Source organism: Leucoraja erinacea, chromosome 1 (assembly GCF_028641065.1).
Source record: "Leucoraja erinacea ecotype New England chromosome 1, Leri_hhj_1, whole genome shotgun sequence".
NCBI classification, from domain to species: Eukaryota; Metazoa; Chordata; class Chondrichthyes; order Rajiformes; family Rajidae; genus Leucoraja; species Leucoraja erinaceus.
In genome coordinates this window covers 63,990,738-64,017,295 of record NC_073377.1, presented here as the reverse complement: position 1 = coordinate 64,017,295, position 26,558 = coordinate 63,990,738, and the positions used below count along the sequence as shown (strand labels likewise).

The window sequence follows — 26,558 nt, the reverse complement described above, 5'->3', positions numbered from 1 at the left end:
ATGCCGCCGGATTCGCCTAGTCCCTGCAGCACTTGGTGTTTTGATCAATATTCTAGCATCTCCAGTCCTTCGTGTCTACAACAGTAATGTCACAATCTTACCTCTTTAACACCAGGTTCATCCCGCAGATAGTTTTCACTATCCCGGCGACTCTTCGGAAGTTCCACTTTCCTCGCTGTAATCAACAGAACAGGGCGAATTAACTATGACAGTGAGAGGCGTTTCATTTTTTTAAAACATATGTCTTCGACTAAAAAGCTGTAAAGTTCTCTCCGTTGTGTTCTAACCCCGGTCTGGTCCAGGTACATGGCTCGCGGTTGAGAGACCAACTCCCCTCGAATCTATCAGCAAGGCGCAAGTTTTGCTGCTTCCGATCCCTTCCGCATTTTTCCTGCGCATTTGGCACAACTGCCTGATAATACGAAACCCTCAATGAAATTCAATCCAGGCTGGGTTCTCAAAAGCTTTTGTGCGTTCCTGCACATACCTCTTGGAACAATGTCAACTTGTCCGAGCGATTTACGGTTATTAAGGTGCGCCTGCTTCTGAAGGGGTTGCAAACAGCAGCATCAAGCCAAATGTCAACCAGCCACCTATTGCCTTTAATTACGATTATTGCTTCAAATATTTGACCGCAGAACAATGTTAAAATGAAGCCAAATGTATACATGTCCCAAGCTCAATCTTGCATTTCTATAGCGCCTCTTACGACCTCTCATTCATTCCACCCGGACCATTTTGCACAGCCTTGCAATGGTTTTTGCACCATATATATTTATCCAATTCCCGCTTGAAAACCACAACGGAAAATGCCTCCATCCACGGGCAGTGCATTCTCGATTCTAAACGCACATTAGAGATACCAGGAACAAAGGATGCTGGAATCTGGAGCAAAACGGCGCTGGAGGAACTCAGCGGATCAGCCGACTTTTCAGGTTTTGTTTCATCATTCTTTTATAAAACAGTATTCTTGATTATATTTCCCCTCTTCACTTGAAGGGTAGAATATGGCACCTTTAAACGTGGTGATTCTTGTGTATGACTCAGTGTGGTCTACTATATCTTACACTCTTATACTAATGCCCCTGTCCCACTTAGGAAACCTGAACGCAAACCTCTGGAGACTTTGCGCCCCACCCAAGGTTTCTGTGCGGTTCCCGGAGATTTTTTGTTAGTCTCCCTACCTGCTTACACTACCTGCAACCTCCGGCAACCACCTGCCACATTCCGGGAACCGCACGGAAACCTTGGGTGGGGCACAAAGTTTCCAGGGGTCTCCGTTCAGGTTTCCTAAGTGGGACAGGGGCATTAGTGTGGTTGTCCCTAGCAGGATTATTACTGGACTGTGTGCAAAACAAGAATTTCACTGTACTTAGACAATAAAGTACCAATGAACCATGAATTTTATATTTCCTCAACTCTTTCTTCTTGCCAATCTGCAAACACGGATAGATGTGTTATTTGTGTCCATTCTCCACTTTTCTAATTGATCTAAAATGTAACATTTTGGCTGCAAGTTTATAGGCAAAGTTTAACAATGTGGTCTCAGCTTGTAATGTTACTCCCCCAACTGGTCTGAGGAATTGTGGGGTGACAAGGTGAAAAACAATCAGTCAGTACTTTCACTCCTACTGCAACCTATGTGGGCACAAAGCAACCCTTTGTGTTAGTTTGTGCGTGTTGATGTTTGGTGAAGATAAGAATTCGCTTTGCTCCAATAATTCTGCCACCCCCTATAATTAGATAGTCTACTCTCAATTAATGTGTTTCACATACAAAGTGTCATTCGGTGAAAGTGTTAAAAACTTGTTCAGTGAAGATTTACGAGTCTGTTGCCAGGACTTGAGGGCCTGAGCTACAGAGAGAGATTAGGCAGGCTGGGACAAATTCCTTGGAGCAAAGGAGGTGTATAAGATCATGAGGGGAATAGATAGGGTGAATGCACAAAGTCCTTTCCTTGGGTAATCAAGAACCAGATGACACAGGTTTAAGGTGAGAGGGGAAAGAAGCAACTATTACACACAGACGATGGTGGGTATATGGAGTGAGCTGCCAGAGGAAGTAGTTGAGGCAGGTACTATAACAAAATGTAAAGACATTTGGACATGAATGTGGATAGGAAAGGTTTAGAGTCTGGTCTGAAGAAGGGTCTCGACCCGAAACGTCGCCCATTCCTTCTCACCAGAAATCTGCCTGTCCCGCTGAGTTACCAGCTTTTTGTATCTATCTAAGGTTTAGATAGGTCATCTTAGTCGCAGGGGCAAGTAGGGTCAAAGGGCCTGTTTCTAACTCTAAATGCATGAAACTATACCTCCTGCATATGAATCCATTTAGCCCAATGTGGGAGAAAACGAGAGGTGAGAAAACAGTTCTCGCTCTTTCTATGTAAATTCTCAGCCTATTTGTTAGCAAACACTCAGTTGGTCACAATTTCCCTTCATCTAATCCAGCAAAAGGTGGGGCAAATCAGTTTATTTTTTATTTTTAACAAGATTGAATAAAGAGGTGGCAATTTAACCTTCTATATGCAAAAAAGTTTTTAAATATGTAAATATAAACGTAAATGGCTGTAAGGGGTTAGATATAGAAAATAATGTCACCATGCTCCACTGATTGAGGAATCAGAAACATAGCTAATACAATAGAAAAATTGTAAGCTTGTACTCAGTATTAAAGCTACCTCATTAAAAAGGAATAGGTGAGAGAAAAAATAATATGATAGTTATTGCAAATCAAATAACGAAGGCATATCTTATGAATTATATCACTGATTTTGAAATACATTTTATTTCTGTGTTATACAGTGATTGCTTAATGGAAAACACCATTAAATCAATACCTCAATTTGGCTTTAAAGACTGTAATGGAATTCATATGGATTGTAAATGACTTACTGGGTATTTCTCAGGGGAACAATCCAGCTCGAATAACACTGCAATCCAATAATGTTTGTGTGTCATAGTGTTTAAATCCATAGAAACATCACTTGGTTGCCATTATACAGATTGTATACATGATATCTAATATCTACAGTTCAGGTATTGTGAGTGAAATAAGTTTGATAAATATTGTACATCGGAGAGCTTGCTTAAGGCAATGGCAACATTACTTAGGAAAGAGTTAAAAAAAGAGATATTTAATCCAAAAGGAGACCGTCTGTTTGCTGTGATTGAAGTAAGAATAGGTGAACAGGAAAATGAAAGGTACTTCCTTTGCTGTTCAGGTAACTTTAGTGCTTATACACTGTACAGTTTTGTCTTTATTATTTCTGAACATTGTAAATATATTTTAGGCAAACTAGAAGGGGTTAAATGTGAAGTTAACGCAATCAAGGTTATTTGCATGATTATTTTACCAAATTCATTGAAATTCTTGAAAAGCAGAAATAAGCAGTTTGGTATTTAAATGGAGTTTAAAATCTTTGTTTAAATATAATGCCCCATTCCTAATTAATTGCCTACTTTATAATCACAGTGGCTGCAGTGAGGTGTGGATCAAATTGATAAAGTTGCAAAATTAATTTTTTTAAATCAGCTTTTTATTTTAATTGTACAGGTATTCCCTTTCCTGTTGCTTAATGTTTTACTTTTTTTTAATTGATTGTTCTTCATTACTTCCTCATTGAAATGTTTTCTCACCTTCTATATGTCATCTTTAACCTAATCTGCTGCTGCAGTATTTCAGCATTTGTTGCGCCCTGTTCTAATCTCTGGACAATTCAGCAATCGCCAGAATCCATTTGTTAAAACATCTGATTTTAGCTCTGCCCGACTGCAATTTTTTTCAAATCCATCTAACATGAAAGATGCACTTTTGAAGGATCAGGAGGTTAGTTGGTTGGTAGATTTCTATTACAGTGAGAGAAGCACTTAACATTTTAAGATGAGTGACTCTGCCACTGCAGAAAGATTTTCACATACAGTATGTTAAATTAAAATAAGCTACTATTAAATTATATGTGTTCTTCCCCTATTTATTTTATAGCATTCATTGCAGAGGAATGATAGCAGTCTTCCTTGTGCTGGCAGTCTTCAAGGCACACTTGAGGTATTTGAGCATAGAATAAGCTGTTATGTAAGAAATCCTGTCCCTGAGATAAGAAATTAAACAATATATTGGGTGATCATGAAAAAAATCCTTAAAGTAGAAATTAGGAGCTTTTCATCAATTAATATTATAATTAAGGCAGATTATCTGGTCATTATTTAGCATGGTGTGGAACCTTGCTGTGTACTGATTGGCACCTATGTTTGCTGCTTTACCACAGAGAATGCATTTTAGGAGAGAACACAGAGATCTCATACACCAGCTTTCGGACTCCTCCTCGTAGAGACGCTAGCTCTTGGGCACCTCATCATATCTACCCCTTGACCATTACCCCACAGATGAGCACCAGGTCATCATCTCTCAGACTGTTGCAGATCTCATCGCCTCTAGCGATCTCCACTCTACAGCCTCCAACCTTATTGTTTCCCAACTCCACACCGCCCCACACTGCCCCGCACCGCCTCATACTGCCCACACTGGCACACACCGCCCCACACTGCCCCGCACCTCCCCATACTGCCCAGACTGCCCCACACTGCCACGCACCTCCCCACACTGCCCACACTGCCACACACTGCCCACACTGCCCACACTGCCCACACTGCCCACACTGCCCCACACTGCCACACACTGCCCCGCACCTCCCCACACTGCCCACACTGCCCACACTGCCCACACTGCCCACACTGCCCCACACTGCCCACACTGCCCACACTGCCCACACTGCCACACACTGCCCACACTGCCCACACTGCCCACACTGCCCACACTGCCCCCACACTGCCCACACTGCCCACACTGCCACACACTGCACCCGCACCTCCCCACACTGCCCACACTGCCCACACTCCCCCCGCACACCTCCCCACACTGCCCCCCACACTGCCCCACACTGCCCCACACTGCCCACACTGCCCACACTGCCCACACTGCCACCACACTGCCACACACTGCCCCACACTGCCCACACTGCCACACACTGCCACATGCCCACACTGCCCCACACTGCCCCACACTGCCCCACACTGCCACACACTGCCCACACTGCCCACACCGCCCCACACACTGCCCACACCGCCCACACTGCCACACACTGCCCCACTGCCACACACTGCCCACACACTGCCCACACTGCCACACACTGCCCCACACTGCCCCACCTGCCCACACTCACACCCACACCGCCCCACACACTGCCCACACTGCCCACACCGCCCCACACTGCCACACACTGCCCCACACTGCCACACACTGCCCCACACTGCCCACACCCCACACTGTGCCCACACTGCCACACACTGCCCACACTGCCCACACTGCCCACACTGCCACACACTGCCACACCTGCCCCCACACTGCCACACACACTGCCACACACTGCCCACACACTGCCCACACTGCCCCCACACTGCCCCCACACTGCCCCCACACACTGCCCACACTGCCCACACTGCCCCACACTGCCCACACTGCCCCACACTGTCACACACCGCCCCACACTGCCACACACTGCCACACACTGCCCACACTGCCCCACACTGCCCCGCACTGCCACACACTGTCAGTCACACACCGCCCCACACTGCCATACACTGCCCACACTGCCATACACTACCCACACTGCCCCACACTGCCCCCACTGCCACACACTGCCCCACACTGCCACACACTGCCCCACACTGCCACACACTGCCCCACACTGCCCCACACTGCCACACACTGCCCCACACTGCCACACACTGCCACACACTGCCACACACTGCCCACACTGCCCCACACTGCCCCACACTGCCCACACTGCCACACACTGCCCCACACTGCCACACACTGCCCCACACTGCCCCACACTGCCACACACTGCCCCACACTGCCACACACTGCACACACACTACCCCACACTGCCCACACTGCCCCTCACTGCTCCGCACCTCCCCACACTGCCCACACTGCCACACACCGCCCCACACTGCCCCACACTGCCCACACTGCCCCCACACTGTCACACACGCGCCACACACTGCCACACACTGCCCCGCACTGCCCCGCACCTCCCCACACTGCCCCGCACTGCCCCGCACTGCCCCGCACCTCCTCACACTGCCCCACACTGCCCACACTGCCCACACCACCCCACACTGCCCGCACTGCCGCACTGCCCCACACCTCCCCACACTGCCCCACACTGCCCCACACTGCCCACACTGCCCCACACCACCCCACACTGCCCACACTGCCCCGCACTGCCCCGCACCTCCCCCACACTGCCCACACTGCCCCCACACTGCCCACACCACCCCACACTGCCCGCACTGCCCCCGCACCTCCCCACACTGCCCCACACTGCCCCACACTGCCCACACCACCCCACACTGCCCGCACTGCCCCGCACTGCCCCCGCACCTCCCCACACTGCCCACACTGCCCCACACTGCCCCGCACTGCCCCACACTGCCCCGCACTGCCCCACACTGCCCCACACTGCCCACACTGCCCCCACACTGCCTACACTGCCCACACTGTCACACACCGCCCCACACTGCCCACACTGCCCCACACTGCCCCACACTGCCCACACTGCCCACACTGCCCACACTGCCCACACTGTCACACACCGTCCCCACACGCCCCACACTGCCCCACACTGCCCCACACTGCCCCACACTGCCCACACTGCCACACACTGCCCACACTGCCCCACACTGCCCCACACTGCCCCACACTGCCCCGCACTGCCCCGCACCTCCCCACACTGCCCCGCACCTCCCCACACTGCCTGCACTGCCCCGCACCTCCCCACACTGCCCACACTGCCCCACACTGCCCACACTGCCACACACTGCCCCACACTACCCAAAGAATGGACCCTGCACCCTCTCCTTCCCATTCACCATTTCACACCTACTTAAAGCAAGACTCCAGTATGAAAAGACTGGACCAATTCCCACCCCAACCAACACTTCACACCCAGCCTGACCTCAGTCTGCAAAGACTGGGCCCTTCTACACCCACTCCCCTCCTATCACCACTTCACACAGAATCACCCACACCCTCCAAGCTGCACAACATCACTTCTCCATCATCAACAATAAAAATAGAGGAGGTGGAGATCCTTTTCAGAGGACAAAAAAGCTGGAAATCTCCAGGCCCTGACAATGTTTCCCCCTCTACTCTTAAGCACTGTGCCAAACAGCTGGCACTGGTCTATACAGACATTTTTAACCAGAACCTGCAAACATGTATTGTCCCAGCCTGCTTCAAAGTCTCCACTATTGTCCCTGTACCCAAAAAGGCAAGGATTACTTGTCTTAATGACTACAGGCCTGTTGCACTGACCTCTGTAGTCACGAAGACACTCGAAAGGTTTGTGCTGGCCAAGCTGAAAACTATCACAAACCCCCTGCTAGACCCTCTGCAGTTTGCATATTGGACCAATAGATCTGTGGATGATGCAGTCAACCTGGGCCTGCACTTCATCCTACAGCACCTAGACCGCCAGGGGACCTATGCGAGGATCCTGTTTGTTGATTTTAGCTCTGCAATCAACACCATTGTGCCAGAGCTACTTAACTCCAAACTTTCCGAGTTGACTGAACCCCTCTGTCGGTGGATCACCAGCTTCCTGACAGACAGGAAGCAGCATGTAAGGCTGGGAAAGCACATCTCGGACCCGCAAACCCTCAGCATAGGAGCACCGCAAAGCTGCGTACTCTCTCCTCTCCTCTACTCTCTCTACACCAACGACTGCACCTCCACAGACTCCTCTGTCAAGCTTCTCAAGTTTGCGGATGTCACAACCCTGATTGGACTGATCCAGGATGGGGAGGAATCTGCCTACAGACAGGATGTGTTACAGATGGCGTCCTGGTGCCGTAGTAACAACCTAGAGCTCTATGCTCTTAAGATAGTGGAATTAATTGTAGACTTTATGAGAGCTCCCCCTCCCCTCACCCCACTCACCATCAACAACACCAAAGTCACATCTGTGGAGTCTTTTAAGACCCTGGGAACCATCATCTCCAAGGACCTTAAGTGGGGGGGCTACCATCGACTCCACAGTCAAAAAGGCACAACAGAGGATGTAATTCCTGCGGCAGCTGAGGAAGCACAATCTGCCACGGGCAATGATGGTCCAATTCTACACCGCCATCGCAGAGTCTGTTTTCACCTTCTCCATCATGGTCTGGTTTGGCTCAGCCACCAAGCACGACACCTGGAGGCTGCAGCAAATCGTCCGATCAGAAGAAAAGGTTATTGGCTGCAACCTTCCCTCCATTGATGAACTGTACACTGCAAGGGCCAGGAAGCGAGTGGGCAAGATCATCTCTGACCCCTCTCACCCTGGCCACAAACTCTTTGAATCACTTCCCTCTGGAAGGCGACTCCGGACTGTCAAAGCTGCCACAGCCAGACATAAAATCAGTTTTTATCCACGAGTAGTTGCTCTACTCAACAGCCAAAAATCTGCAGCCTCCCTTTGATCTGGTATTTTGTTGGTTCACATGCTGGTTAATGGTGTTTTATCATTAATGTTTTATTATTATTAATGTTTAGTGTTTTTTGAGTCATTCGTAACTGTCTCTGTATGTCATGTTGTTACGTGGGCGGAGCACCAAGGCAAATTCCTTGTGTGTGAATACTTGGCCAATAAACTTACTTACTTACTTACTTGTTAGTCAGATTTACCTGAACTCTGAAAATCAACTGAAGTTCTCACTCTTGATTGATTTAGTACACCTAGTTAAACTCAGACAATTTACTATTTCAGAATCAGGAATGGAGTGAAAAAATGCACTTCCTATCTTGTATGGTTAGTGGTTGTTGATTGGTTTCTAAATCCATTCTTTTATATTTAGGATATGGGTTTTGTAAAATGTCTTGAATGTACACATAAAACTGAAAAACTTTGCAGACCAATACTTATGAAGTACTTATGAAGAAAGACTGGATAGACTCGGCTTGTACTCGCTAGAATCTAGGAGATTGAGGGGGGGATCTTATAGAAACTTACAAAATTCTTAAGGGGCTGGACAGGCTAGATGCAGGAAGATTGTTCCCGATGTTGGGGAAGTCCAGGACAAGGGGTCACAGCTTAAAGATAGAGGGGAAATTCTTTAAGACCGAGATGAGAAAAACATTTTTCACACAGAGAGTGGTGAATCTCTGGAACTCTCTGCCACAGAAGGTAGTTGAGGCTAGTTCATTGGCTATATTTAAGAGGGAGTTAGAAGTGGCCCTTGTGGCTAAAGGGATCAGGGGGTATGGAGAGAAGGCAGGTACGGGATACTGAGTTGGATGATCAGCCATGATCATATTGAATGGCGGTGCAGGCTCGAAGGGCCGAATGGCCTACACCTGCACCTATTTTCTATGTTTCTATGTACCTGTATCTATGTATTATGCACCCTGAACCAAGCATAACTAATTGTGCTTCTTTTAGTTTAAATGGAAGGATGAGCAGGTAAATCCTACCAGAGGGAAGGCTAATCTTCACAAATAGTTTTCTTCTCTGCACTCCACAATAAAGATAACACCCATCCATCCAGATTCTGTGGTCGAGAAATACAACCATGCAATGCTCATATTCAATGCTAAACAGCTTTCTCACATTCCAATGGGAAACACGGTGTCTATTTTGCAAGTCAAGAATTACATAAGCTAAAAAATACAAGTCAGAAGCTTGGTGTTTCTGACAACTCTGCATGTTTGCATTGAACTGAATTAGATACTCTCAGCAAAATTGAGTATTCATGTGACTTTACATAGTCTGATGTTGTACTGGATCATTAAGATAAGACTTTAGAATATATTTATATGAATGCAGTTACTCATCCTCACCAACTTCTGCAATGCCCAGAGATACCCTGTTAGAAACATAGAAACATAGAAATTAGGTGCAGGAGTAGGCCATTCGGCCCTTCGAGCCTGCACCGCCATTCAATATGATCATGGCTGATCATCCAACTCAGTATCCCGTACCTGCCTTCTCTCCATACCCTCTGATCCCCTTAGCCACAAGGCCCACATCTAACTCCCTATTAAATATAGCCAATGAACTGGCCTCAACTACCCTCTGTGGCAGAGAGTTCCAGAGATTCACCACTCTATGTGTGAAAAATGTTTTTCTCATCTCGGTTTTAAAGGATTTCCCCCTTATCCTTAAGCTGTGACCCCTTGTCCTGGACTTCCCCAACATCGGGAACAATCTTCCTGCATCTAGCCTGTCCAACCCCTTAAGAATTTTGTAAGTTTCTATAAGATCCCCTCTCAATCTCCTAAATTCTAGAGAGCACAAGCCAAGTCTATCCAGTCTTTCTTCATAAGACAGTCCTGACATCCCAGGAATCAGTCTGGTGAACCTTCTTTGTACTCCCTCGATGGCAATAATGTCCTTCCTCAGATTTGGAGACCAAAACTGTATGCAATACTCCAGGTGTGGTCTCACCAAGACCCTGTACAACTGCAGTAGAACCTCCCTGCTCTTATACTCAAATCCTTTTGCTATGAAAGCTAACATATCATTCGCTTTCTTCACTGTCACCGTTGACTGTCACCTCTTGATTAATAGCTATTACTCGAAGACTGATCCGCACCCTGCAAACCTGACCTTTCTCTTCATTTTCCAAGTCAATTAACTGAATACCCCAGCTTCTGACCAGCTCATGTAGCACAGTATTTATGTGGCTGATACAATTGTGCTACTGGTTAATGTCACCCCAAGATGTTTATGGCAATGGATTAGGCAATGGTAATACCATTGAATATCAAGGGGCGGTGGTTAGAGATGGACATTGGAGATAATCATAGCCAGGTACATTTGATGTACTTTTGTTACGTGCCATTTAGCAGCCTATGCCCAATTCTCATCCAAGTCTTGCTATAGGCATGGGCTGCCTCATTTGCTGAGAATATACATAATTAATTGAATTTAACACAAGGATCATTAAAGATCTGAACTGACCTGATCGAAGGAGGTCACTCAAAGTAAATGACAATGATTGTGCCTGGTACTGCCTTGAAGAAGTCCTGCATTGATATCCTAGGATGATTGGCCTCCAACATCAACAACCAACTTCCAACCAATGAGTTAGAGGTATGTTCCAACCAATGGAGTATTTTCCCCTTCATACTAATTGGCAATTTTTACCGGAGGTTCTTAATGTCACACGGTAGAATTCTGCCCTGATGTCAAGGCTATCACTCTCCTCATTTCTGGAATTCAGCTCTTAGATCCATGTTTGGGTTAAATTTGCAATGAGGACTGAAGTGGGGAGTCCTGGCAAAATACAATTGGTATCAGTGAACATTTTATTGGACACTATTGAGTTTAGAATATATCAGCAAGTTTCAGAGAGAAATAGTATGGTTTTGCTCATTGGTATCAGTGAACATTGAGGGCAAATTGGAAGATTGAGGGCAAAACATTGGAAGAAAACAACTTAATGTTATTATATAATAGCTTGTTACTTTGTAAAGAAATTTTAAGATTTATGGATTATGTTTGATTTTAGGTTTTGGTTTATTATTGTCATGTGTACCGAGATACAATGAAAAGCTTTGTTTTGCATGCTATCCAAATAAATCTGATATGCCATACATAGATACAATTGGTTCAAACTCAAGTACAATAGAAAGGGCAAAGGGGAAGGTACATATCATTCTTAGCATTGTCCCTTCAAACAACTTTTCCATTTTGCAGCATCTGATTGCAGATACTTCACCAGGTCCTGCTACATGTTTAAAATGACAATGCACCATCTTCTCTTTCTAGTAACAAAGTGCAAAGAAGTGCAAATCACATTTGTGAAAAATATGACATCGCGTCAAAATGAACAACTTGAAAAAATAAGCTCTTGGTTTCTTGAAGATCTTAAGCTTGTGGATGGAAAAGAAGCACATCAAGTAAGTAGCCTGCTGTCTGTCCTACAGTTACTCCTGCATTTTGTGTCTATCTTCAAATAAGTAGCCAGCAGTATAGACTTAATTTATTTTGCTTTCTATTTTCTTTCGCATCATAACATATAATTCACCTTATGTCGCATGCTTGTTTTTCTAATTTCAAACTGGCAATTTTGTTCTAACTCTCACAAAGTATCCTTGCCATGATCAAGACTTAAATCTTCCTGCGAGGAGAAAAATAATCGTGGAAGGAAAACATTTGCCTGCTCCTCTGAATCCACTCAGACCTCAACCATCTTCATGCGATAGGATACGATGGAGCTTTATTTATCCCAAGAGGGAAATTGATCTGCCAACAGTAAAAATAAAACACAAAATACACGAAACATTAAATTAAAGTAACAAGTGGTAAGGCATGGGGGATGTGCAAAGATTGGGGAGGGGGAGTCAGTCTCAGTCTCAGTCTCAGTCTCAGTCTACCCCACGACAGAAAGGGGAGGAGCTGTAAAGTTTGATAGCCACAGAGAAGAAGGATCTCCTGTGGTGTTCTGTGCTGCATCTTGGTGGAACCAATCTGTTGCTGAAGGTGCTCCTCAGGTTGTCATGGAGGGGGTGAGCTGTATAGTCCAGGATCCTCCGCTGTTTGAGGAGCATCCTCCCCTCCAAGATCACCTCCCATGAATCCAACTCCACCCCCAGGACGGAGCCAGCCTTCTTGATGAGTTTGTTGATCCTATTGGCATCCGCGGCCTTCACCCTGCTGCCCCAGCAGACGACAGCGAAGAAGATGGCTCTGACTACCAAAGATTGGTAGAACATCTAGAGCATCTTACTGCATGGTTTGGAGGTTTTCCAGGGGAGACATATTCTTTCTACTTTTTATGTGGTGGCCAAGTACATCTCAGATGAGCATGGCAAGAGGATACCAGAGGTTGTGACTTAGAACAAGTACAACAACAATAACTTGCATTAATGTAACACTTTTAGGTAGAATATATCTTAAATGTTCACAGAGAATTAGAAGACATGACCAAAGACATGAAGTTCCAAGGCACTTTTTCTGTGATTTTCGCTTAGCTCGTGTGTCAGACGCTGTTCTGCCATTGCTTTGTCACAGCCAGTGCCACATCTGTGCCTCTGCGGTGATCGTCCGCAGTACATGCCTCTCCGCCGCAAGTCAGTATGTGGGCCATTGTCTGTACCTCTCCACAGTTGCACTTGTCAGAGTCCGAGAAGCCCCACTTCTTCAGGTTGAGTACACAACGTCCCACTCCAATGCGGAGGCGGTTTAGGGCTTTCCAGGTAGTATAAGGCAGGTGGTCCTGGTGCCATCTGTTGTTTGGTTTTGGTGCCTGGTATGGTTGGCTCTAGTTCCATGAAGCTGTTCCGACTCTTCAGGCGTTTATTGGCATGTTGGTGATTGTGCAAGGGGTGGCAGTGGTCTGTGTCTGCATTGAAGCGTTCTACTGCTGCTGCCCAATCACATCTTCGAGATGGTTCGTCGATGCCTGCCAGCTCATACAGATGTTCAACCTTTGTCGACTTCAGGCATCCTGTGGTTTTCCCGCAGGCAGTGTTCAATGCAGAGTCCACCATGCGTGCATGTTTAGAGTGGCTGCAGACGGGGCTTGCATATTCTGCCACTGAGAAACAGAGCGCCAGGGCTGCAGTGCGGATTGGTGTTGGGTCACTTCCAAATAATGGAAGGGAAATTATGGCCAGAGAATTCAGAGAGAAGGTTCCAATGAATAGGAATGAAACAGCTGATGGTCCAGCAATTGTAGCAGTGCATCTATGGGAGGAACTAAAGCATTTCTATGGGTTCTGACCCCAATTCCCTTGGGTATTTTGTCTTGATGCATAAAAATTTTATAGCGTGAGAAACACATCAAATCATCATAACTCACTGTCGGTACACAAAAAAGTTGGAGAAACTCAACGGGTGCAGCAGCATCTATGGAGCGAAGGAAATAAGCAATGTTTCGGGCCGAAACCCTTAGCTTCATTTGAAAAAACACAAATATATTTCAATGATAGGCAAGAAAGACTATCTCATCAAATCAACAAATGTAATACTCAACAGGGCAGACAGCATTTGTGGAAAAAGAAACAATCAAGTCAAGTCTTGACAATTAACAAGCGACATTAACAGACAATATATTCACAAACATTATGGAAAACAATACAGTAAGCGGACTATTATACAGTGACATCAGTGACCATTTACCTGTTTTTATTGTTTATCACTGTAGTTATAGGAAACCTAGGAACACCAGTCATTTCAAATACAAAAGGGTGAGAACCGAAGAAAACATAAATGCATTTAAGAATGAATTACTGAAACAGAATTGGAGGGTAGTATATGAGGGTGAAGATGTCGACAAAGCATACAATGGATTTCTAAATATTTTTAAATCACTTTATGACAAAAACTGTCCTGTGAAACAATATAGTGATAGACAAAAACAAACAAATAGTCCATGGATCACTAAGGGTTTAAAAAATGCCTGCAAAAAGAAAAACACACTATATAGACAATTCATAAAATATCGAACTTCAGAAGCAGAAAATAAATATAAAAAATATAAGAATAAATTAACCAATATTATGAGGATATGTAAGAAAGAATACTCTAATAAAATGTTAGAGAATAATAAAAACAATATGAAAGGTTTATGGAATGTGCTAAATAGTATTATTAGAAATGGATCAAAAAATACAGGCTACCCTGAATATTTTATTGAGGAAGAAAAGACAATAAATAATATGGGTGATGCGGTTAATGGTTTTAACAAATTCTTTGTAAATGTGGGACCAGATTTGGCAGAAAAAATGAATGACCCAGAAACAAAAGAAGAGGCATATACTGATCTTTGGGATAGAAATAATAGCTCTATCTTCCTTAGAGCAGTCGAAGGAAAATAAATCATAGACACTGTAAGAAAATGTAAAAGCAAATCCTCTACAGATTGGAATGATATTGACATGATTATAATAAAAAACGTTATTGAAGAAATTGCAGAACCACTAACTCATATCTGTAACTTGTCTTTTCAATCCGGTAAATTACCGAACAAAATAAAAATAGCTAAAGTAATACCATTATATAAAACTGGGGATAGACACCATTTCGCAAACTACAGGCCTGTTTCTTTACTCTCCCAATTCTCCAAGATCCTTTTACAGAAAGACTTGACAATTTCATTGAAAAACATAAGCTTTTGGTCAATAGTCAATATGGATTCCGGACAGACAGATCAACATCTATGGCACTAATCGAACTAATCGAGGAAATCACAAATTGCATAGATAATAAAAAACTTGCAGTGGGAATATTCATAGATTTTTAAAAAGCATTTGATACCGTAAATCACGACATTTTACTCATGAAACTGGATAGGTATGGCATCAGATAGGTTGGATTGGATTGGGTGAGAAGCTATTTAAGAAACAGGCAACAATTTGTAGGAATAGGTGAACAATAAATAATTAAATAATTAATTTAAAAAAATTAAAAAGTCGTCAAGAGAGTTTATTGTTATGTGTCCCAGATAGGACAATGACATTCTTGCTTGTTGCAGCACAACAGAATATAGTAAGCAAAAATACAGAACATGTCTATATAGCATAGACCATATATATACACACATATAAATAAACAGATAAAGTGCAATAGGCTGTTATGGTTCAGAATATGTTTGATGGCGAGTTTAATAGCCTGATGGCTATGGGGAAGCAGCTGTTCCTGATCCTGGATGTACCAGATTTCAGGCTCCTGTACCTTCTACCTGATGGCAGCGGAGAGATGAATGTGTGGCCAGGATGGTGTGGGTCCTAGATGATGTTGGCAGCCTTTTTGAGGCAGCGACTGTGATAGATCCCTTCGATGGTGGGGAGGTCGGAGCCGATGATGGACTGGGCAGTGGTCACAACTTTCTGCCTTCTTTTCCGCTCCTGGACGCTCAAGTTGCCAAACCAAGCCACGATGCAACAAGTCAGTATGCTCTCTGCTCTGCACCTGTAGAAGTTCGAGAGTCTTCTTTGACATACCGACTCTCCGTAATCTTCTCAGGAAGTAGAGGCGCTGATGTGCTTTCTTTATAATTGCGGGTCTGAGGACGGCGGTGCAGCGTTGGAGCGCCATTGCGGGGCGGGCGGTGCCTTGCCTGGGTCGCTGAGCTGGAACTGCGGTGAGCTGGGTCCATTGCGGAGCTGCGGGTCTGTGGAGCGGCTGTGGGCGGTGGCGCTGAACTTTCCATCGGAAGCCTGGAATCTCTCGATGAGATTTGCCAGTTGAGCTCCATTCGGCGCGGCCTTGTCGGCTCCGGAAGCCATGGTCTCGAGTAAGGAGGCGGCCATTCCCCAGGGTTCCCATGCCGCTGGGAGGACTCTCCTGACGCCGGAACAACATCACCCGGCAAGAACGGCCTGGAACATCGGGCCTCCGTAGAGGCAACTGTGGAGGCCTCAATTGGCCCGACTATGGGGGAACTGGGGTCGGGGACTGGACTTTGTGCCTTCCCTCATAATGGGAACCATTGTGGGGGGTTGTTTTCATGTTAAAATTCTTTAGTATTGTCATGTTTGGATTTTTTTTTTTTTTTATGTGCTGCATTGGCATAACAAATTCCACCAGCCTGGCTGTGTGGTCATTAAAAGAATCAATCAATTGCAGCAATGTGCTGGGACCAGGAAAGATCTTCGGAAATGTGCACGCCCAGGAATTTGAAGTTCTTGACCCTTTCCACCATTGATATAAACGGGATTGTGGGTTCCTATCCTATCCCTTCCAAAGTCCACAATCAGTTCCTTGGTTTTCCTAGTGTTGAGGGCCAGGTTATTGTGCTCACAACATTTGGTCAATCGGTCAATCGCACTTCTATACTCTGACTTGTCCCCATCAATGATTCGTCCCACAATAGTGGTGTTGTCGGTGAACTTGATGACGGAGTTCCCACTATGTCCAGCTACACAGTCATGAGTATAGAATGAGTACAGCAGGGGGCTGAGCACGCAGCCTTGAGGTGCTCCCGTGCTGATTGTTATTGAGGATGCACATTTCCACCAATACGGACAGTCTGTGGATGAGGAAGTGGATGAGGATCCAATTACAGAGGGATGTGCAAAGACCCAGATCTGAGAGCTTGGTAACTAGCTTGGAGGGGATGATGGTATTAATTAATAACAATGAATAACAATGAATGTAGTCAATGAATAACAGCCTGACATATGAGTTTCTGTTGTCCAAGTGGTCCAGAGCGCAGTGGAGATCCACCGTTGATCTGTTGTGGAAATATTAACAGGTTTCATATTTCTGGTGAAAGACTCTATCAGAACTGAAAATATGAGACCAACTCCGTTTCTCTATCCACAGATACAGCCTAACCTGCTGAGTGCTTCCAGCATATGCTGATTTTCTATAGAACAGTACAGCACAGGAACAGGAGCAGCATCCCACAATGTTTGTGCTGAACTTGATGCTGTTAAACTGATCTCATCTGCCTGTACATGATCCATATTCCTCTATTCCCTGTACTTCCATGTGTCTATGCAGAAGCCTCTTATACACCATTACCGCATCTGCCTCCACCACCACCCATGGTAATGCATTCCAGACCCCCACTACTCTCTGTGTAAAAAACCTGCCGCTCACATCTCCATAAACTTTCCTCCTCTCACCTTATAGCTAACCCTCTAGTGTTGGACATTTCCTCCCTGGGAAAAAGGTTCCAGCAGTCACATTTTTATACTTCAAAGGACTTCCATACTGAGAACTTGCTTTACAATTTATTCTGTTTTCTTCATTGTTGGAAGTACAACATGAAAGTTATTTGAAGGAATAATTTGAAGAAATGACAGTTGTAGATGGGACATGTTGATCGGTGTGGGCAAGTTGAGCTGAAGGGCCTGTTTCCACGCTGTAAATGACTCTAAATGTAGCGATGCTCTTGCTTCCAAGACCTGAATATAACCCTGCCCATCTGACCAGAATATTGCAGGGGGGAGAAAGGGTTTGGTTAAAAATAGCAATCAGTTGTTACCCTCAATACTTTTTTTGTGCATTTTTGATGACTTCTACCTTAACCTGTGGACATTTAACATAGCAACGAAACAAAAATTGGAGTTAAGGGCCTGTGCCACTTACCGTCATTTACGTGACATGCCGGTAGTGACTGACGCATGACGGTCGAGCAACATCATACGTCCGCACAGCCATCTGGAGCGCGTGACGTCATTTGAAGATAGACACAAAATGCTGGAGTAACTCAGCGGGACCGGCAGCATCTCTGGAGAGAAGGAATGGATGATGTTTCGGGTCGAGACTCTTCTTCAGTTTGAAGAAGGGTCTCGACCCGAAACGTCACCCATTGCTTCTGTCCAGAGATGCTGCCGGTCCCGCTGAGTTATTCCTGCATTTTGTGTCTATCTCTAATCGTCTTGGCCACGCTCTGGGAGTAGGAGTGGGGGCGGATCCAGACCCGCAACTGCCGTGAGCCTCAGGCCGAGCTCGGCGATCGTTTGCCTGCTTCTGCTGCTGTTGGAGGTGAGACGTTGCGCCGTGCCAGGGTCTTGGACCTGTCACACTTTGGCCGTCATTTACACGACAGGCCGGTGACGTGCAAAGATTTAGTCCAGGACGAAGTCCACACTCCTCCACATCACTCCATGCACTCGTCCCGCGCTACCCTCACGCTAGCAGGTCGTGTAAATGGCCCGCGAATGACGGCCAAATGGGACAGGCCCTTTAGGCATTCATGGAAAATAGGAGCAGGAGTAGGCCATTCGGCCCTTCGAGCCTGCACCGCCATTTAATATGATCATGGCTGATCATTCAACTCGGTATCCTGTACCTGCCTTCTCTCCATACCCCCTGATCCCTTTAGCCACAAGGGCCACATCTAACTCCCTCTTAAATATAGCCAATGAACTGGCCTCAGCTACCTTCTGTGGCAGAGAATTCCAGAGATTCACCACTCTCTGTGTGAAAAATATTTTTCTCATCTCGGTCCTAAAAGATTTCCCCCTTATCCTTAAACTGTGACCCCTTGTTCTGGACTTGCCCAACATCGGAAACAATCTTCCTGCATCTAGCCTGTCCAACCCCTTAAGAATTTTGTAAGTTTCTATAAGATCCCCCCTCAATCTTCTAAATTCTAGCGAGTACAAGCCGAGTCTATCCAGTTTTTCTTCATTTGAAAGTCCTGACATCCCAGGAATCAGTCTGGTGAACCTTCTCTATACTCCCTCTATGGAAATAATGTCTTTCCTCAAATTTGGAGACCAAAACTGTACACAGTACTCCAGGTGTGGTCTCACCAAGACCCTGTACAACTGCAGTAGAACCTCCCTGCTCCTATACTCAAATCCTTTTGCTATGAATGCCATCATACCATTCGCTTTCTTCACTGCCTGCTGCACCTGCATGCCTACTTTCAATGACTGGTGTACCATGAGACCCAGGTCTCGTTGCATCTCCCCTTTTCCTAATCGGCCACCATTCAGGTAATAGTCTACTTTCCTGTTTTTGCCACCAAAGTGGATAAACTCACATTTATCCACATTATACTGCATCTGCCAAGCATTTGCCCACTCACCCAGTCTATCCAAGTTCCTCACATCTGCTCTGCCATTCAGTACGATCCTGGTCCATCTTTCCTACACAAACCCCATAGTCCTTGATTCCCTTAAGGTTTCTACCTTGAATGTACTCACAAATGAGTTTCCACAACCATCTTGGCTTAAGAATATTAAAGATTTAGTTCTCTCTGGGTCAATAAACTTCTTATTTTGGTCCATTCTTGAGAGTGTAATTCAGGATACCCTGGCAGGGAAAAAACACCACCCCACCATTTACCATATCCATCCACCTTCTAAACTCAAGGAAGTATAGCCAGTCTGTGGAGAAATAACACCTCATTGTCCATTTGGGTATCTTACAACCCAAAAGTATGAACATTGAATTCTCCAATTTTTTCAGTAACTTCTAACAACCCATAGGCTGTGGGCCGAGGAGCTTTATTCCAGTGTTTCGTGACCCAAGTCACAGAACTACATGAACTTTTCACATATTGTGTAAAAAAATTATATAAATCACCCCTGAAACTCGTCATGAACAAGACTTGCACATTTTTATTAAATTAGAGAAAAACCGGAAAAATTTCGGGTATTTTTAGTCCAATCAAAGCACGTTTAACATTGAGTTGTCTGCCAGTTGGCCAATCACGCGCTTTGTTTCAGGCTAGCACACATCATAGCTGAGAGGGCTTCACTGATGCCTGTTTTACTGGAGATTCCGATGAAGGATCTTTGTCGTGGAAACTTGCAGCAGGGTAATTGAATTTAGTGAGAAAAGCATTAAGAAGTCTGAAAAATGTGCAGCTAAGTGGATAGAAGTGGAAGAAAGTCTTGAAAGCAAAGTCCCTGCTGAGCACAAAGTTGTGAAACTTTGTGAATCAACTCAAACTGAAAGGTAAGATCTAAAGTCTGAATTTATGAAAATTAATCTGTATAGACTTTAATTAATTTAATTGCACCCTTTATAATGTGAAAACATGAGATTTGGTGGCTTTACATTGACTCATTCATTCACTCACTCATTCATTCCTTCATTCAGTTACTCACTCATTCATACCTTCATTAATTCATTAATTTATTCATGCACTCACTCATTCACTCATTGATTCACTCAATCATTGATTCACTCATCCATTCAATCATTCACTCATTCACTTATGCATTCATTCATGAAGTTGAGGGCCTAAACTATATGTATCAATAACAAGGTAAATTAAACATTTTCACTAATGCCAGCTTGTTGTAGAGTAATAAGTCTTAATCATCTAATCTCGGAGCTGCCTGCGATAACTTACTGGGAAAAGGTGCTTCGATCGCGGGGCCTATGTATTTAACATAGTGAAGCCACAGTCTCAATTAAAAAGTGGCCGATTCGCAAACGCGAAGCCGCGGATCTTCTCCGCGGGCGGGGGGGGGGCTGTACATAGTGCTGTCCGGAGCGGCCGTTTCCAGGAAAACGGAGGAATATATCTATCTGGAATATATATAGGTATAATAATATATTATATGATGCTCGGCCCACAGTCTACCACCCCTCCCCCGCTTTTTCTCTCACCCCCCCCATGTGCCCCAACCTAGACTCACAACTATTTCTCCCCTCCCCTTCATTCGTTCCTTTGGCTTTACAATTTGGAACTCTTCAATCCTTTCTCACACCTTCTGCATTAATCTCTGACCTTTGTTCCAACCATCTATACCTATATATTCCAAATAGTAATAATATATAATAATTACATATTATTATATATTATAATATAATAATATATTATTATACCTATATATATTCCAGATAATATATATTATTATACCTATATTACAATCTGGAATATATATAGGTATAATAATATATAGTTTAAATGGACTGCAACATGGAAATAAGGCTGCCCATCGTGTAATATGGGCATTGGCCACTAGATGGCGCTTACTTTCCCAATCTCATTTTCTAATTAGTTTAATTAATTAATGTGCAACTTTCGGCAATGACGAGTTATGACATCCTTCTCAATTATATTTCATCTAAATCTGTGGAAAATTTCATGTAGTTTGGTGATTTGGGTCATGAAAACTGATTTCTAGACACATTTTTGATGCTCGGCCCACAGCCTACCACCGCTCCCCCTCCTCTTTCTCACACTCCCCGCCCCATGTGCCCTACCTAGACTCACAACTATTTCTCCCCTCCCCTTCATTCGTTCCTTTGGCTTTACAATTTGGAACTCTTCAATCCTTTCTCACACCTTCTGCTTTAATCTCTGACCTTTGTTCCAACCATCTGCCTATCAAAAACCTCCTTGCCTGTGACCACCTATTTCCTACCACACTTTGTCCTGCCTCTCCTCTTCTCCCCCATACAATCAGTCTGATAAAGGGCGCTGAACTGAAATGTCATCAATCCACGTTCTCCAGAGATGATGCCTGACCTGTTGAGTGATCCCAACAGTTGTGTCCTTCAGTCTGTTCAATCTATCCTCATAGTTTTAGTTTTGAGAAACAGCCCCTTCGGCCAACTGAGTTCACGCCAACCAGCGATCCCCGCATATTAACACAATCCTACACACACTAGGGACAATTTGCGCATACACCAAGACAATTAACCTGTACATCTCTGGAGTGTGGGAGGAAACCGAAGATATCGGGGGAAACCCACGCGGTCACCGGGAGAATGTACAAACACTGTACAGACAGCACCCATTTTCGGGATCAAACCCGGATCTCCGGCGCTTCAAGCACTGTAAGGTAGCAACTCTACCACTGCACCACCGTGCCACCCAAAGGATCAACCCTTCCACTTAGGAATCAATCTGGTGAACATCCATTTCCTCCATCACAAGTATAAATTTACTGAGGCAGATAGTCTAGACCTGTACCATGAAGTCCTCATACTGATAGTATAGACCTGTATACAGTGAGCTGTCGTCACACCAGGGCTTGACATGAATGCAATAGGATGAGCTTTTCTTCTCCTCAAAGCCTCTGGAATAAAGGTAATGATGCTGTCCATCTTCCTATTTCTTGAGGCATTGATATCATTTACTCTCTGCAGGAGCCTATATAATATTCAGATTAGAGGTCCAATTATATTATTGGAACTATAATACACTTTCAATAATACTTCGTTGAAACAGGAACTGCAGATGCTGGTTAATACACAAAAGGGCATAAAGTGACCTGACCAAAGAAGAGTCTCGACCCGAAATGTCACCTATCCATGTTCTCCAGAGATTTTACCTGATCTGCTGCATTATTCCAGCACTTTGTGTCCTTTTATTTTTTAATAAGACTACAACAATAATGACCAGTAGGAGCACCTTACACTAAATCTATGACACGGCAGGATCCAAGACAAAAAAATCCCAGGTAAGTATGATTTTTAAAAACTTTTTAAATGTTATTTGCTGAGCCAGATTGACAAACATCTCATAGTCCTAATCCCAGCTGCTTTATATTCTGTCCACTGGTTCCAGCAGAGCTGACACCACCAAATCTGCAGGGTCAACAAAAGGGCACTGCAAAATTTCTCATAAATCTAAGTAGTGCAAAAAATCAACAGACGTAACCTGACCACTGGCTAGAAATCATGCTGCCTGCACCATATTTGGATAATATTTCCATCCACTCGCCACTGTAGCTACTGTTCCTCTTGGCCCTCAGAGAAAGGCTGATTTATCAAAATTTCTTTTAAACATCAAATCTGTGTTGACAATGCCAATTGGAACAATGTCAACTGTGCTGTCTATGAAACATTGCACCCACTCAGTATCTTTCTTGTACAGATATGTTAGATTCTTTGGAGGAGGACCCATGGCTTCAGCTGATACAGGACCCCAAACACCATCTACCTTGTTGTCAATTTGCCTTGTTAGTGACTGCCAGAGATTCTGCTTCTTTAAATACAGTAACTGGAAATTTGTTCTTTGATATGGCAAAATACTGGTGACATTGAACATTGAATTTTCAAGACTGTGTAACCTTCCTTGTGATTCTGTTGGCTTCCCACTGCACTAGCTACATTTTCTGATAAATACTAACATGTTTTGTGCAAGCTATTCAACATATATTAATATGATTGTGTTGATATAGTAAAATTGGAGAAGGTGAAAAAAGTAACAGAGTTAAAAGTATTTTTTGAAATATATTACTTTAAATAGTAAGGTGAATTGCATGCTTTACTTTGACAAATGAATGATCATAAATTAATCTGTTTCCATATTTTAATTTTTAGGATAATCCACACTTCGATTTGCACTTTGATAAAGTTTATGGTTGGGAAAGTTCCAGCACAGCTTCCAAGTATACGTTTGTCCGATGTTTGCAAGAGCTTAATCATCACTACCTGAGGAAGAAGATCACATTTGTAAATTTTGATGCTGATTTTCTACTTGACACCAGTTCGTGTATGAATAGAGGGGATTGCATGCTTGCTCTGAATATGTTTGTGTTATATATATCTAACTGTCTGTGTTTATCTGCATGCAAATAAGATTAGCGCACAATGTTCAAGATATCCTGTGTATCTCATGCCATGAACTGTTTATTGGCTGAACATTAGAAAACACAGAAGCAAACTTTAGTTCCGAGAATGAACTATTACTTTAATGACGCTACATAATTAAATATCGATTCCGATTCATGTATTTCAGGTTTAGATCAGTCCATCATCCACTGAATAAGCCATATTTGTACAAATTGAAAATAAATGAATATGGATGGATAGCAGAAGACCCTTTCTCTGCCCACAGAAAAATGAAAAAAACATAGAAAAATAGAAAATAGGTGCAGGAGGAGGCCATTCGGCCCTTCGAGCCAGCCACCACCATTCATTGTGATCATGGCTGATCATCCTCTATCAATAACCCGTGCCTGCGTTCTCCCCATATCCCTTGACTCCACTAGCCCCTAGAGCTCTATCTAACTCTCTCTTAAATCCATTTGACCCCCACTGCCCTCTGTGGCAGGGAATTCCATAACATGAGACTGATAAACAATTATATAGACAGAAAATGGTGGAGTAACTCAGCGGACCAGGCAGCATTTCTGGACAGAAGGCATGGGTGACGTTTCGGGTCAAGACCCTTCTTCAGACTGAGAGTCAGGGGAGATGGAGACCCAGAGATAAGGAAACATAAAGTGTGAAAACGAGACATCACAGGGGATGAAGTTCAAGGAATAATAGTTCACATAAACCAACCTCTCGGTTGCTAAATACTTTAACTCCCCTCCCATTCCCATTCCGACCTTTTTGTCCTGGGCCTCCTCCACTGCCAGAGTGAGTCCCTGTGCAAAGTGGAGGAACAACGCCTCATATTTCGCTTGGGTAGCTTACACCCCCGCGGTATGAATATTGACCTCTCTTAATTCAAGTAATCCTTGTTTTTCCACTTCCTCCATCCCTCACCCTGCCTAGTTCTCCAACCAGTCTGACTGTCCATTTGATTAAATGTTATCTCTGTATGCTTCATTGTCACCTTCTCCGAGCTAACAATGATCTATTCACAAATTTTTCCTTGATCGTCATTCCCTTTGATATCTTGTTTTCCCACCTTATAATTCCTTATCTCAGTGTCTCCCTCTCCCCTGACTCTCAGTCTTCAGAAGAGTCTCGACCCAAAACATCACCCATTTATTTTATACAGAGATACTGCCTGGTCCGCTGAGTTACACCAGCATTTTGTTTCTATTTTCGGTGTAAACCAGTATCTGCAGACCTTCCTATATATTATAATAAAGATAGTTCCTTTGAATATGCTTTGTAAAATCGCCAACCTTCAATAGTTGTGCAAAGAGCACCTGCATTCTTCTTCACAGACTATACAATTCTTTGTTCCCAAATGAGAAATAAACAGTACAGTCATACTCCGACATATTCTTGTTTCGTTTTTTAACTTTAGGTTAGAGATACAGCGCGGAAACAGGCCCTTCGGCACACCGAGTCCGTGCCGACCAACGATCCCCGCACATTAACACTATCCTACACACTCTAGGGACAATTTTTACATTTACCAAGCCAGTATAGCTACATACCTGTACGTCTTTTTGGAGGAAACCGAAGATCTCGGAGAAAACCCACGCGATCACAGTGAGAGCGTACAAACTCCGTACAGACAGCACCCGGAGTCGGGTTCGAACCAGATCTTGGGCGCAGCAAGCGCTGAAAGGTAGCAACGCTACCACTGCGCCACTGTGCTGCACTGCTGTTCTTCTGAGGAACAGCCCAATGGTAATTTCACTTTCAATTAATATTTACTCACCTATATAATGGTAATAAAATTGGGCCGGATGCCCAAATATATTGGTTAATGGTTTATTTCAACACATACAGGCATGGTCATTGTTAAAATTATTAAACAAAGGGAATTCAAACAAATGCATTGAAACATATCAAAGAGTGAAGCATTGACCCTCATGCTAATGTAATTCAGGTCATAAATATATATGAATAATGGAATCTTATCAATCATAATTGAAAATATTTTCTTATCATCACAACATGAACAATATGTTTGTTACAATTCATTCAAGTCAGTTCAAGAATCTCATGTTGGTTTCATTTTTCCTTTTTGTGCTATTCAATCCATAAGGTTTAAAGTTAAATCACTAAATCAAAGTCTTTTGATGTTTTTATGGACCAACTGCCACACTGCAGGACACCATTAAAGATGAAATAGGCCAAACTAATTAATTTAAAGCAGGGCTTTGATGATGTCAGTTTTTGAACTTGTACATGCTGTGGTTGAAGAAAAAATGAAAAGATTGGAGGAGGAAAGAATGACTGTGGATCTGAAGTCTTAAAAAAAACAGGAAAATATGTGATTAGGCATCATCTCAACATAGTGCGAATGCACTTCATTTAGTAACAGACCAGAAATAAATCGCAACGTGATTCAAGCAAACTGGCAAGCTGCGAACATTTTTTTTTCATTTGCTTGGACTATTTTCAAACATGCTTTTGGAAAAAAAAATTATTTATGAATTATCGCAAATGTTTCTTTTTCATTTCTTTGCTAAGCATGGTGGCGCAGTGGTAGAGTTGCTGCCGCCGG

At 44.0% G+C, this 26,558-nt stretch overlaps 2 protein-coding genes and 1 long non-coding RNA gene across 5 annotated transcripts in view; 2 read left to right on the top strand and 1 right to left on the bottom strand.

Moving 5' to 3' along the window:
- The window catches only part of LOC129697394 (uncharacterized), a 90,120-nt gene extending 89,459 nt beyond the window's left edge, over positions 1-661 (bottom strand). For all 3 annotated transcript variants that reach the window (XM_055635904.1, XM_055635919.1, XM_055635911.1), the window contains exons 1-2: positions 288-661; positions 102-175 (exon numbers count right to left, since the gene is read on the bottom strand). In XM_055635904.1, the coding sequence (XP_055491879.1) occupies positions 102-175; positions 288-308 (95 nt within the window). In that variant the 5' untranslated portion in view covers positions 309-661. The remainder of the gene's footprint in view (positions 1-101; positions 176-287) is intronic.
- A 45-nt stretch (positions 662-706) lies between these two features.
- Positions 707-26,558, top strand: LOC129697416 (exocyst complex component 1-like). The gene is made up of 3 exons (XM_055635932.1): positions 707-935; positions 11,816-11,946; positions 23,741-26,558. The coding sequence occupies exons 2-3, from the start codon at positions 11,857-11,859 to the stop codon at positions 23,996-23,998; spliced, it is 348 nt and encodes a 115-aa protein (XP_055491907.1). The 5' UTR covers positions 707-935; positions 11,816-11,856; the 3' UTR covers positions 23,999-26,558.
- LOC129697419 (uncharacterized) lies at positions 18,429-23,404 on the top strand. The gene is made up of 3 exons (XR_008723521.1): positions 18,429-18,487; positions 20,182-20,413; positions 22,644-23,404. It is a non-coding gene; the product is annotated as an uncharacterized LOC129697419 (long non-coding RNA).